General features: G+C 43.2%; 1 protein-coding gene across 2 annotated transcripts in view; it reads left to right on the forward strand.

Moving 5' to 3' along the window:
- Window positions 1–12,659, forward strand: part of Baz1a (bromodomain adjacent to zinc finger domain 1A) — an 81,289-nt gene extending 68,630 nt beyond the window's left edge. For both annotated transcript variants that reach the window (XM_013347274.2, XM_026782398.1), the window contains exons 21-26: window positions 4,667–4,914; window positions 4,994–5,211; window positions 7,770–8,236; window positions 10,074–10,216; window positions 11,882–11,969; window positions 12,383–12,659. In XM_013347274.2, coding sequence (XP_013202728.1) covers window positions 4,667–4,914; window positions 4,994–5,211; window positions 7,770–8,236; window positions 10,074–10,216; window positions 11,882–11,969; window positions 12,383–12,579 — 1,361 coding nt within the window. In that variant the 3' untranslated portion in view covers window positions 12,580–12,659. The remainder of the gene's footprint in view (window positions 1–4,666; window positions 4,915–4,993; window positions 5,212–7,769; window positions 8,237–10,073; window positions 10,217–11,881; window positions 11,970–12,382) is intronic.
- Window positions 12,660–12,910: the final 251 nt, after the last annotated feature.

Genomic DNA, 12,910 nt, shown 5'->3' on the forward strand with positions numbered 1-12,910 from the left:
TAAATAAAATAAAAAATTCCTTTCTGGTCTCATTGGAAAGAGCAACCTAAATAAACTAAATTTGTTAAATAATATTAATGTGATAAATGTGAGGAATATTAAAAATGAAATGTCAGAGCTAGAGAGATGACTCATTGGTTAAGAGCACCCAGATTTGGTTCCAGGCACCAACATAGCAGCTCACAGCTGCCTTTAACTCCATATCCAGGGGATCCAGCACCCTCTGCTGGTCCCTGTGGGCACCAGGAGTACATGTGGCACACAGACAGATGGACAGACATATAAAAATAAATAAGAATTTAAGTTTCTTTAAATAAGTGATTCTTTCCTAAAGCTGCAACCTTATAACACAGTTCCTCTTGTTGTGATAAGGAACCATAAAATTATTTTTGTTGCTACTTCATAACTATGATTTTGTTACTGTTATGAATTGTAAATATCTGTACTTGCCAATAGTCTTAGACAACCCCTCTGAAAGGTCATTCGACCACAAAGAGGCTGCAGCCCACAGGTTGAGAACCATTGCTATAGACAGTATCATCCAATTTCAGAATGTGAATTTGTTCACACAATGTCCTTAGATCGAAGAATTCATAGCTAATACCTCAATGTTATAAAGCTACTGATAGTTGTGTTATAACTTAGGAAATCCTATCACACTGACAGTGCAGTTGTAAAGCCTGATGTCACGGCATGCTTGGTTTTGCTGGGGTTTGGTTTGAGGACTGAGTGTTGGGCTCCACACATGCTCCCATGAGCTGTATCTTCTCCAGCCCTCTTCTTACTTTCTGTTTTAAGAAAGGGTCTCACTAAGTTGCTCAGGATGATCCTGAACTCTTGTGTAGCACGGGCAGGCCTTGAACTTGGCGTCCCTCCTGCCTTAATTACCCTCCTCTACACTGGTATTACAGGCCTGTACCATCAGACCAAAAGTTCCTCATGTTCCTTTGAATGGACTGATCAAGAAAGAAAGCTCAGACGCTACCCCAGTGTATCCAGAACACTTGAAAGATGAGGAGATGGACTCTCAGTGCTGAACTATATGTTATTGATGGGTTCGGGGAGAACTAAGATAATGGCCTTCAGCTGTGTGCCCACCAGGCTCTGGTGGGTTGTTTGAACCCAGTGGTCATACAGATGTCCCAAGTTAGATTAAATGGATCACAAAGCCAAGCCAAAAGGTCATGATCCTGGGAAAGAAACTGGTGGGGGGAGAGGTGTTGATGTTGATGGGGATGGAAGGGAGTTAGAAGGGGTCTGGAGGAAGGTGGGGACACAGCTGGGTGGTAGACTGCTTAGCCTGTATGCTCAGAGCTTACTGGCTTTTCTAGTAGGGTCTTAGAAGACAAGAATGCTTAGACTGGCAGACAGTGGAGCCTTGGCTGAGGTTTCAGACGGAAGATTCTCTGGACACTGGGATAGGGGTCCTTTGTGTGGTATATTGGACTAAGTCTCTGTGTGCTGATCAACTGAGCCTGGAAAGTCAGCTGATTAATAGGACACCAGCACCACTGAGGTGAAGATGTCTCCATGTCAGCGGGACAGCAGAATCTCAGAACCGGCGCACAGAGGCTGTGTCCAGACAGGCTGTATCTCAAGCTGACAGCAGAACTTGGCAATGTGTAAAGTCTCATGGTACTGGTTTTGAAGGCTTGAGGGAGCCAATGGAGAGTGGCTGAGGCCTAGCATCGTGTGGTAAGGTTGGAGTCCCTGGGGAGCGGCCAGGAGAGATCAGCCTCAGTTGCAGTGGAGACAGACCCAGATACTAGAGATGGCAGGGCCATGGCATGTCCATCAAGGACAACAGCAGGTGTGGAAAAGGAGTAGTACAGGAGACTCTCCCCGCCTACCTGGAGATGCCACCCATTGCCTCGGAAGTTGTTATGTATCCCATAAAAGGTTTTGTCACTCCCTGAACTAAGATAGAGATTTAAGAGAAGCCTCTAATCTTCTTGATGCTAGCCTTGAAAACCTCCAAGAAAAAAGTTGCTTATACATTCAGAGGGAAAGTGAGATCTAGTTGTTTAGTTCACCTGTAGCAATTTCTTGAGGAGTTTATCAAGACCAGCAAAGTAGAAGATAAGAGAAACAAGACGTATTTTGCCCTTGGTAGCCATGTATCCTAGAGAACCAATGAGATGTACTTGGCTTGTTAAAGCTTGTTGAAGCTGGTAAAGGAAGCAATTTGTGTGCAGATGTGATCCAGCGCTTACATGGAGGCCGCCCTAGGGTATGTGGGAGCCTGAGACTCCCATGGACCACAGGAGGCCCTGTCTCAACAAAGGGCTGGGGCAGGGGTTTGGATCTCTGGCACTCATGTAAAAGCAGGATAGTGGTGGGCCAACAATCTCAGTGCTGAACGGACATAGATGATCTCAATCTTACGATGTAGCCAAAGGTGATCCTGAGCTTCTGACCCTCCACTTTGTTCCCCTAGAACTGGGATTACACTGACAAAACCAGGGGTGGATGGCTCATGCCTCTAAATGTGAGGCCAGCCTGAGCTACCTTATCTTAAAACTTTCACAAACCCATGAATCCTTCACACTGCTTTCCAAGACTAAAACCTTCTCATAAACCTTTCTTCCACTCTAACATGTTGGCCATTCTTCAACCTTATTTCTTACCATTACCAAATAAGGATTTGTGTCCAAATTTGTCCAGAAAGATTTCTTCATGATCTTTTAGCTATCAGTGCTTTCGGGTCCTTCCTTGGAGGTCCTGTTCATTTATGTCCAGAGCTTTCCATGAAGCCTTTTAACAGAGTCAAGACAAACACAGAGTGAGCGGGCAGAGATAAAGCCAGTATGCTAGTTAGTAAATCACACACTCTAAAGGTAGAGATGAGCTGAAATAGGAATTCAGAATTTAACTAGTTTATATACTGTCGATAAAGGTACCTTGGAGTATGAGCTAGTTCGGGATTAGCGTAGTTTTGTAGTGTGTGTGAAATCCTTGGTCTAATCTCCAAAAACACTAGATACATGGAAAGATGAAGGTAGGAAAATAGTGTCCACTTACATTCTAAATGTATTTGCCCTTAATGCCCTCTTCATTTTCTCTAGCTCTGAAGACTCATTTGAAGTTCTCTTTAGTTTTTTTTTTTTTTTAAGATTTATTTATTATGTATACAGTGTTTTCCCTACATATATGCTGCAGACCAGAAGAGGGCACCAGATCTCATTATAGATGGTTGTGAGCCACCATGTGGTTGCTGGGAATTGAACTCAGGACCTCTGGAAGAGCAGTCAGTGCTCTTAACCTCTGAGCCCATCCCTCCAGCCCTCTCTTTAGTTCTTATTTCTTTGTTTTGGTTATGCTGGGGATCAAACCTCAGATCTGATGCATGGTAAGCACATGCTCTGTCACTGAACTGCACACTCGCCAGAGCTCTGACTCGTGTAAACTGCTCATCTCCTGTTTCCAAGTGAGCAGAGCAAATGTAGAAAAATAAGAAAGAACTCAAGTGGGGAGGGTTCTGAGAAAGGAATGCCCAATTTAAACTCTTACATAAAACATATCAAACATAGTTTTTCATATTTTATGAAGTTCTGATATTTGGTTTCATTATTAGTCTCATTCTTATAGTTTTCACAGTATTTTATTTCCACAATAAAACCGTGCAAGTGTTTGGTTCGGTGGTGTATGGATGTGTGTTGTCGGGAGTGGAAAACCAGGACTGCAGTGCAAAGCAAGCATTCTACTTCTGAGCTGTTCACTCAAACCCTTCATGGGGTTTGGTTTTATGTTTAATTTTGTTTGCTTTAACTAGTATTATTGTTGCGGGGTGCACTAACACCTGTTGTGCCCCAGCATAGTATGGAGGTCAGAGGACACTCTCCATTGGTTCTTCCTTCCACTTGGGGTCCCAGGATCCAACTTAGGTCATCAGGCGTTCATGGCAGGCACATTTACCTACTGAGCCCTCTTGCTGGCTTGGGTTTTGTTTGTTTGTTTGTTTTGTTTCTTTGGTTGACTTAGTTTGGGGGCAATTTTGTTTTGTTTTTGAGATAGTACCCCAGAGTAGCCCAGGCTAGCGTGTGGTTGAACCCTTGCCTCAGTCTCTTGAGTGCAGGACTAATATCAGTGTTGGTGTGGTGAACTCCCAGCAGTCTGCACAGTGGTCTTTAGTATATTAGAACACACTGAGCCGATACCCTCAGTTTCAGAACATAGACCATCAGCTCAAAAGAAACTTCATGTGTTCATACTGAAATTAGAACACATGAGGTTCAATCATTCTTCTGGCAATGAGAAAGTACATACTTGATCCAAAGGAAGGGTAACTTAATCAGTTTTAAATTAGATCAAGATTCAATACAAAGACTAGATTGGGAACACATTGCCTAAATTCTTTTCTCTTTTAACTATTAAAATCTTCAAGCCTTCAGTTTGGATTGAAGTAATTCCTTATGTCATTAAAAATGTGACTCCGCAGATGGAACATTAGGTGTGGGGAGTTTGAGGGTGAGGCAGTCTTGTTCCATTGCAACCCAGACTGACCTGGAACTCATTGCATAGTCCAGACTGGAATCACACAGAATTTTAGTTTTCAATATTAAGCATAATATTTTTGACAAACATAAGAAACATGAAATTAAAAAAGGAATTCCAGGAGATGCTTGTGTTTGCCCAGGAACCTCAGTCACTTTTCCTCTCTTTTAAGATGGCAGTGACAGCGGACGTTCTTATAAAACTGTCCTGGATCGTTGGAGAGAGTCCCTCCTTTCCTCTGCAAGTCTATCCCAAGTCTTTCTTCATTTATCAACCTTGGATCGCAGTGTGATGTGGTCTAAATCTATACTGAACGCGCGTTGCAAGATCTGCCGGAAGAAGGGTGATGCTGAGAACATGGTCCTCTGTGATGGCTGTGACCGCGGCCATCACACCTACTGCGTCCGGCCGAAACTTAAGGTATTTACCTTCCTCCGTTGCCCACATCAGAACTGAGGTCTCGACCAGTAGATGATGGTCATCTCTGTGATTTGTTCAGGCCATTCCTGAAGGAGATTGGTTTTGTCCAGAATGCCGACCAAAGCAGCGCTCCAGGAGACTTTCCTCTAGGCAGAGACCGTCTCTGGAAAGTGATGAAGAGATGGAAGAGAGCATGGAAGGAGACGACGAAGTTGATGATGAAGAAGGCGAGAGTGAGGAGGAAGAGTATGAGGTAGAACAAGATGAAGAGGACTCCGAAGAGGAGGAGGAACTCAGGTGAGTCCAGTTTGCCACGTGAGGGTGGTCTAGCCTGTGACTCTCAAACCCACACACAATACTTGGGGACATAACTGTTCAAAAAATAACATATCTGAAACTGCTTGTGCTTTTCATGTATTGTACATAACTCGGAGTATTTCCAAGGTGGGTATTGCTGATCTAAGCAGACCACACTGTATTCTTGTGCTCCTGCCCCATTATCGTTAACAACTCCTTGGAGACAGACTATCGCTCAGGCCGCTGCACGGCTTTTGCAGTGGACTTTTCCTGCTGTGGTAACACTGGGGTAGTCTCCCTTTCTCTTTTCCCCTCAAGCAGTCTCACATTGTTGCTCAGGTAGACTCGAACTTGAAGTAATCCTGCCTTGGCCTCCAGAGTGCTCAGATTACAGACATGCACAATCATACCTGCTGCATAGATATATCTAGTAGGCAGATGTTTCTATCCACTGGTTCTCCATCAGTAGTCCTAGATAGAGTCACAACAAGAGAAAGTCATATTGTATTCTTTGTTCTTGTTCTTAGCTCACCCTCCATCCTAAACATTTTGTACCAATCTCATGGAATCAAGAGGCTGAGTATGGCAAGGTGCCCGAGAGCTGTCCAGTTCAGAAAGGCCATTCATTGTCAGAGGAGAATAATTTATAGACTCCCCCCTTTTATTTATTTATTTATTTATTTATTTATTTATTTATTTTATTTTTTTGGTTTTTCGAGACAGGGTTTCTCTGTGGCTTTGGAGCCTGTCCTGGCACTAGCTCTGTAGACCAGGCTGGTCTCGAACTCACAGAGATCCGCCTGCCTCTGCCTCCCGAGTGCTGGGATTAAAGGCGTGCGCCACCATCGCCCGGCTTTCCCCCCTTTTATTGTTATTAAGGTTTTTTCTCTTTCATTATTTGAGAATTTCATACATATGTGTTCTTCAAATCAACTACAATTTTATTTTTTGTCTTTCAAGATAGGATCTTTCTGTAGCTCTGGCTGTCCTGAAATTCGCTCTGTAGATCAGGCTGGCCTCGAACTCACAGAGATCCTCCTGCCTCTGCCCCCTGAGTGCTGGGATTAAAAGATGTGTGCAACCATTGCCTAGCTTTTTTTTTTAAGAGTGTCGGCTAGTAGAGACCATCTACCATATAAAGCTTTTGAAGACAATATCATATTAAACTTAGCAATAAAGAATCTGGGGAGCCTGGAAAGATGGCTGTTGTTTGATTTTCTTTTACTCTAGCCCCACACTGGAAATGTTGTTTCCAAAATGTTGTTTGTTTGTTTTTACTCTTAACTCTTTGCTCTTTTGGGGGCTCACAACCCAGCTCCCAAACAAATCACACACATGGAGACTTATTCTTTTTATAAATTGCCTGGCCTCAGCTTGGCTTGTTTCTAGCTTGTTTCTAGCCAGGCTTTCTTATCTTAAATTAGCCCATCTACCTTTTGCCTCTGAGTGTTTTTCTTTTCTTCTATATATCTTGCTTTCTCTCTTCCTCCGTGGGTGGCTGGCACCTGACATCCTCTTTGCCTTGTTCTCTTGCTCCTTTTTCTGTTCCCAGATTTCTCCTCCTATTTATTCTGTCTGCCAGCCCCGCCTATCCTTGCTCCTGCCTCGCTATTGGCTGTTCGTCTCTTTATTAGACCATCAGGTGTTTCAGGCAGGCAAAGAATCGCAGCTTCACAGAATTAAACAAATGCAGCATAAACAAAAGCAACACATCTTCACATCATTAAACAAATGGTCCACAGCGTAAACAAATGTAACACATCTTAAGATAATTTCCCATAACACCCACACAGCAGAGTGCCCTGGGATCGGAGTGTGGAGAAGGAAGGTCCCAGAGGCTTGCTGGTTAGCTTGTCTAGTCTCATTAGCCGGTCCCAGCTTTAGTGAGAGACCCTGTCTCAAAACGTAAGACACCCAGTGTTGATCTCTGGCCTCCACATGTCCATGCAGGTCTGTGCAGCTGAACTGCATATACACACATGAACTACATACGCTCAGAAAATCAGCTGGTCAGTCATTTCGGAAATTCTTACCAATGTTGCAGGTTAAATAGAAGTATGTAAAGAGACCAGTTCAGTCTAATTTTGTATTTGCAGTCAGAATCAGAAAGTAATAAAGAGGTTCTTGGCTTGGTCTTCATGAACCACAGGTTTGAGGCCTACTTGAGTGTCAGCCACTGGCAGAACCATCAGGGGCTTCTGTGTTGATGGTGATGACATGGAGGAAAAAAACAATGCAAGTCTTCCATGTTCAAGAGCATTGGCCCAGTCTGTTTGCCAGTATCCTAAGGATGTTATTAGTTTATCACAATTCAGGACTTGATTTTCATGATGATGTCCTAGTTAGTCACCTGAAAAATAAGTGTCCTCCACTGTTTGAGAGAAGTACATGGAAGCACAGTTTAGATTTCCATGAAAACTTGTCTCTAAACAGAAGAACTGATTCTAGAAGGTTCAGTTATATGCCAGAGTAATTTATCTATAGCCCTGAATACAAGGAACCATACACATGCTCATCATAGTCTGTACAATAATCGTGTTTTCCAACAATTTTTGTAGCCCACCCAAACGAGGAAGACCACAAGTCAGATTGCCAATTAAAACAAGAGGGAGACTTAGCTCTTCTTTCTCAAGTCGCAGCCAGCGACAAGACCCCGGGCGGTACCCCTCAAGGGGTCAGCAGAGCACACCCAAAACCACTGCTTCTAAGACTGCTGGCAGGAACCTAAGGAAGATCAGATCTGCTCCTCCTACAGAGACTCGTTCGTTAAGAAATGCTAGTCGTTCGACTCGCCAGAGTCCTGGTGCACTGCAAGCAGATATGCTTGTGGAACTGCTGAGTCCTCGTGGAAAACGCAGAGTACGGAAGAGTGCCGATAGCACTCCAGAACACAGCCCCAGCATCGCCAACTTCAGAGTCGGCACCTCGAGATCAAGCGTACACTTGATACCTTTAAATACCGACGCAGGGCTTTCTCTCCAAGACAGCGACTCTAAGAGAAGAGGCAGGAAGAGACAGTCTACAGGTATGAAGTTCAGCTTACACTCAAGATAGCTGAGTCGTGGTCAGGTTTTAAAAGCTGTTCCTATGGCCGGGCGGTGGTGGCGCACGCCTTTAATCCCAGCACTCGGGAGGCAGAGGCGGGCGGATCTCTGTGAGTTCGAGACCAGCCTGGTCTACAGAGCTAGTTCCAGGACAGGCTCCAAAGCCACAGAGAAACCCTGTCTCAAAAAACCAAAAAAAAAAAAAAAGCACACTGAGGTCTCTGCTGGCATGGGGGGCACTGTATGTACTCAGTTTGAAAAGTGTTTGTGTGTGTGTGTGTGTGTGTGTGTGTGTGTGTGTGTGTGTGTGTGTGTGTGTGTAGGTCAGAGGAGGCATAAACCACTATACCTGGCTTTTTACATGAGTGCTTGGGATCAAACTGAGATCCTCATGTTTGCAAGGCAGGCACTTTACTGGAGAGCTCTCTTTAGCCTTTAGTATTTCATAAAAACAAAAATATATACAGGTGCCTGCTGAGGTCAGAGAGTCTTGGATCCCCTGGAACTGAAATTACAGGCAGTTATGAGTCATCTGATAACAGGTGTTGAGAACCAGACCCAGGTCCTCTGGAGGGTAGTTAGCGCTCTTAGCCAGCAGGCCATCTCTCTGGTCCTAGGAGTCCTTGGAGGGGAGTTGTTTGTTTTTCTTTTTTGAGGCAGGGCTTCTTTGTGTAACCCTGGCTGTTCTGGAATTAGTTCCATAGTCCAAGTTGGCCTTGAACTCACAGAGATCCACCTGCGTTTGCCTCCCAAGTGCTGGGTTTAAAGGTGTGCAACCACCACCGCCTCACCCTAGTATTCCATTTTTAATGGAGGAAATTAGTCAGTTTTTGAACACACAGTATAACAAAACACTTTTCAGAGCTAGGGTCATACCCTAGTGGTGAAATACTTGCCTCATGCATTTCATTTTCTTTTTCCTTCCTCAGAACACAGGAATCACCACTAAACAAGAATATTACATTATTTGATGAGATTACCCTCTGTAGCTGGGTATTGTACCACACACCTTTAATCCCAGCACTCAGGAAGCAGAAGCAGGTGACTCTCTAAATTTGAGGTCAGCTTGGTCTACATAGTGAGCTCCAGGACATTCAGGGCTACCTAGAGAGACCCTGTTTCACAAAACAGCAAAGATTACCCTTTGAAATACTAGACTATAATGGTGCAGTAGTATTTTCATGAACTGGTCACTTAGATTTTTATTACAAATTTTGTTTATAGTAATCTTTACATCATCATCTTTTAGCGTAGTGTTGGCTGGTTGGTACTAGCCAGGTTCCATCTCCAGACCCTGTTTGGTTCATTGACTTGTGGGTTGGTTGGTTGGTTAATTGAGATCTGTTACACTGTGCACGACTGCAAACTCAGTGCTTCCTGAGCCTCCCAGGCTGAGAGTACAACCACGATGGAAGAGCCATAAGATACAATTACCAATAGAAGCCTCAGACCTAGCCGGGCGGTGGTGGCGCACACCTTTAATCCCAGCACTCGGGAGGCAGAGGCAGGAGGATCTCTTTGAGTTCGAGACCAGCCTGGTATACAAGAGCTAGTTCCAGGACAGGCTCCAGAGCTACAGAGAAACCCTGCCTGTGGGGGAGGAGGGGCTCAGACCTCCAGACAGCTAGACACATGCACCTGTGCACATACATGCAGGCATGTGTACATACATTTACAACATATACATGTGAAAAGCAAAAATCTCAGTGTAAAGTGTCTATTTTCTATTGAAATTTGACTTTTATGTCTGTTAGCAGCTTAACTTACAATCGCTATTTTGCTTTGATGCTGTCTAAATGTCTCGTCTTCCTTACCCAGAGTCGTCTCCTATGCCACTGAACCGAAGAAGTTCTGGCCGACAAGGAGGCGTTCATGAGTTGTCCGCCTTTGAACAGCTTGTTGTGGAATTGGTGCGGCATGATGATAGCTGGCCCTTTCTGAAACTTGTTTCTAAAATCCAGGTAACACTACAACTAGACCTTATAAAATATATTCATATATTACATGATTTACATTTATATCATATCTTTATGGAAAATTTGAAATTATCAAAACACCTGATCCTTCCCAAAAGCCCATAGCTGAAACGTTGCTTTCAATGCGGAACAGAACTGAGGCTTCAGAGCATTGCCTTTAGCCCTCCTGATCGGGTCACTATTTGGGGTTTTTTAGACAAGGTCTCATAAGGCCAGGCTGGTCTCAGATGCTTATGATTTATGCACTTTTAGTTTTTATGAGTGTTTGTATGCATGTGTACCATGTGAGAGCAATGTCTGAAAAGGCCAGAAGAGGGCATCAGACCCCCTGGAACTTGATTGTGAACCACCATGTGGGTGCTGAGAACTTGAACCCAGATCCTCTGCAAGAGCAGTAAATACTCTTAACCACTGAGGCGTCTCTCCAGCCCCGTAGCTCATTCTTTTAATGATGACACTTTCCTAAAATAATTTTTTGCTTTATATAACTATTCATTGAATGAATCCAATTAAATATCACTAATGGTATTTCCCTTATATGTTAAAAATTAGTAATCAGACTACAACACGCTTTAGAATTGTTTTAGAGGGCACATTAAAAAAGAACAGCTCCTGGTGCCTTAACTACAGCTCCAGGGAGTCAGTGCCTTCTGACCTCGTACATAAGCATACTCAGGCACACAGGTAGACATAATGAAGTGAAATTCTAACAGTTTAATAGCATTTTAGAAGCAGGAAAAGAAGGATGTTGGTTGAGCATTTTCAGGGGCAAAAGTAGCTGGAATAAAATGTTATATGGGACTGTTATATATTAGGACTTGCCACTGAAAATGACATGATTTCAGTGCAGAGACATACTCAGTACAAGACTGTACACAGTGAAATTTAATAAGATCCAGAGTGATGCATGCTTGGGATGCTAAGGTGGGACAGTTGGGAGTTGTAGGAAATTCAGAAGGAGAAATCGGGATTTGAGCATGCTCACATTTCCTGATAAAGGATTTGTAGATAAGGCCCGAGAGACGACGGTGTGGGGAATGGACAGTGTCGTTGATGTAGAGGTTGGGGCACCATCATATAGTCAAGACTTCTTGTCGCTGTGGAGCAGAGGTTTCTGAATGAAGAAATGATCAGGGGCTGGAGAGGTAGTTCCAAGGTTAAGAGCACCCACTGTGCAAACGTGAGGGCCAGAGTTCAGATCTCAGTGCCAAGTTGGGCCTTGCACAGATGCCTTTATCTCCAGCTCCAAGAAGAGCAGAGACAGATGAGCCAGGTGCTGGTGGTGCATGCCATTAATCCCAGCACTCAGAGGCACTGGACCTGGACTACAGAGTTCCAGATAGCCGAGGCTGTTATATAGAGAAACCCTGCCTCGCAGGAGAAAAAGAAAGAAAAGAAAATATTATGGTCATTTATTATCAGTTTATAGGGAAAACCATGAATAAAACTTGTTTCTTTTCATAATAAAGTACATTTATGATGGTATCAAAGAAGCTTCTACATCATCATAATTACTCAAAGTTTGATATATCTTCAATGGAATAATAGTATTCATAAATTGAATTGATTGCTTTTCAGGTATCAAATTCATTTAACCATCATTATGTCCAGTAATCTTTTTATACTGTGAAATACTGAATTGTTTTTCAGGTCCCAGACTACTATGACATCATTAAGAAGCCCATTGCCTTAAATATAATTCGAGAAAAAGTAAATAAATGTGAATATAAATTAGCATGTGAGTAGCTTATATTTTGCTTTTATTGTTTTTAAGAGATGATGCTGTTTCTTTTGTTTTCAGTGTCCATTAGTATGGCTGGGCGGCTGGTGGCCCACGCAGCCCCTCGCATGCTTGTTTGTGCACACTGAAATGAGAGGTGGTTGGGCTACGTGGGTAGACATTCATAGAGTCTTATCTTAACGAGAGGGCTGGCGTTAGCCAAGAGCTCTGTAATACATAATGCATATATAAGCTGGAGTTCCCCCAAGACAACTTTAAAATATTTATAACTGAACAGTTTTGAGCCCAAGTTCTGCTACCTTTTCTAAGGCTCCTTCCCAGCTTCCGTTGTCTTACTGTTGTCTAGCATATAAAATTTGTTTCTGATGTGTGTGGTTTCATTCTAATCTTGCTTGTTTGTCTCTCTCCAGCTGAGTTTATTGATGATATCGAGTTAATGTTTTCGAACTGCTTTGAGTACAACCCTCGGAACACGAGTGAAGCAAAAGCTGGAACTCGGCTTCAAGCATTTTTTCATATTCAAGCTCAAAAGCTTGGACTCCACGTCTCGCCCAGTAATGTGGACCAGGGTAGCACGCCACTAGCTGCAAAAAAGTCACGGGTCTAGTTTTGTCCTTCTAAAGGCTATATGTGAAGAAAAACAGGAATCGTTCATAAAAATGGAACATTAAATCATGCTCTAAAGCAGATATGTGTTTGAAGCAATAACAGCTGGTCAACCACAGCCAGGCGTGGCCTGCACTGTCTTCTCAGTTTTCATACTAAGCACTCAGGAGAATGTAGGAAAGAGTTCCTTTGCTACAGTTTTTGTTCAGTATCTACTAAGTTTAATAGATGTTTTGGATACAGTACTGGTTTACAGAGGTTTTGTACATTTTGAGATCATTCATGTGTTCAGGTAATTTGGAAAATATTTTTTCATCTATGATTTATTTTGT

This window comes from Microtus ochrogaster, chromosome 1, assembly GCF_000317375.1.
Source record: "Microtus ochrogaster isolate Prairie Vole_2 chromosome 1, MicOch1.0, whole genome shotgun sequence".
NCBI classification, from domain to species: domain Eukaryota; kingdom Metazoa; phylum Chordata; class Mammalia; order Rodentia; family Cricetidae; genus Microtus; species Microtus ochrogaster.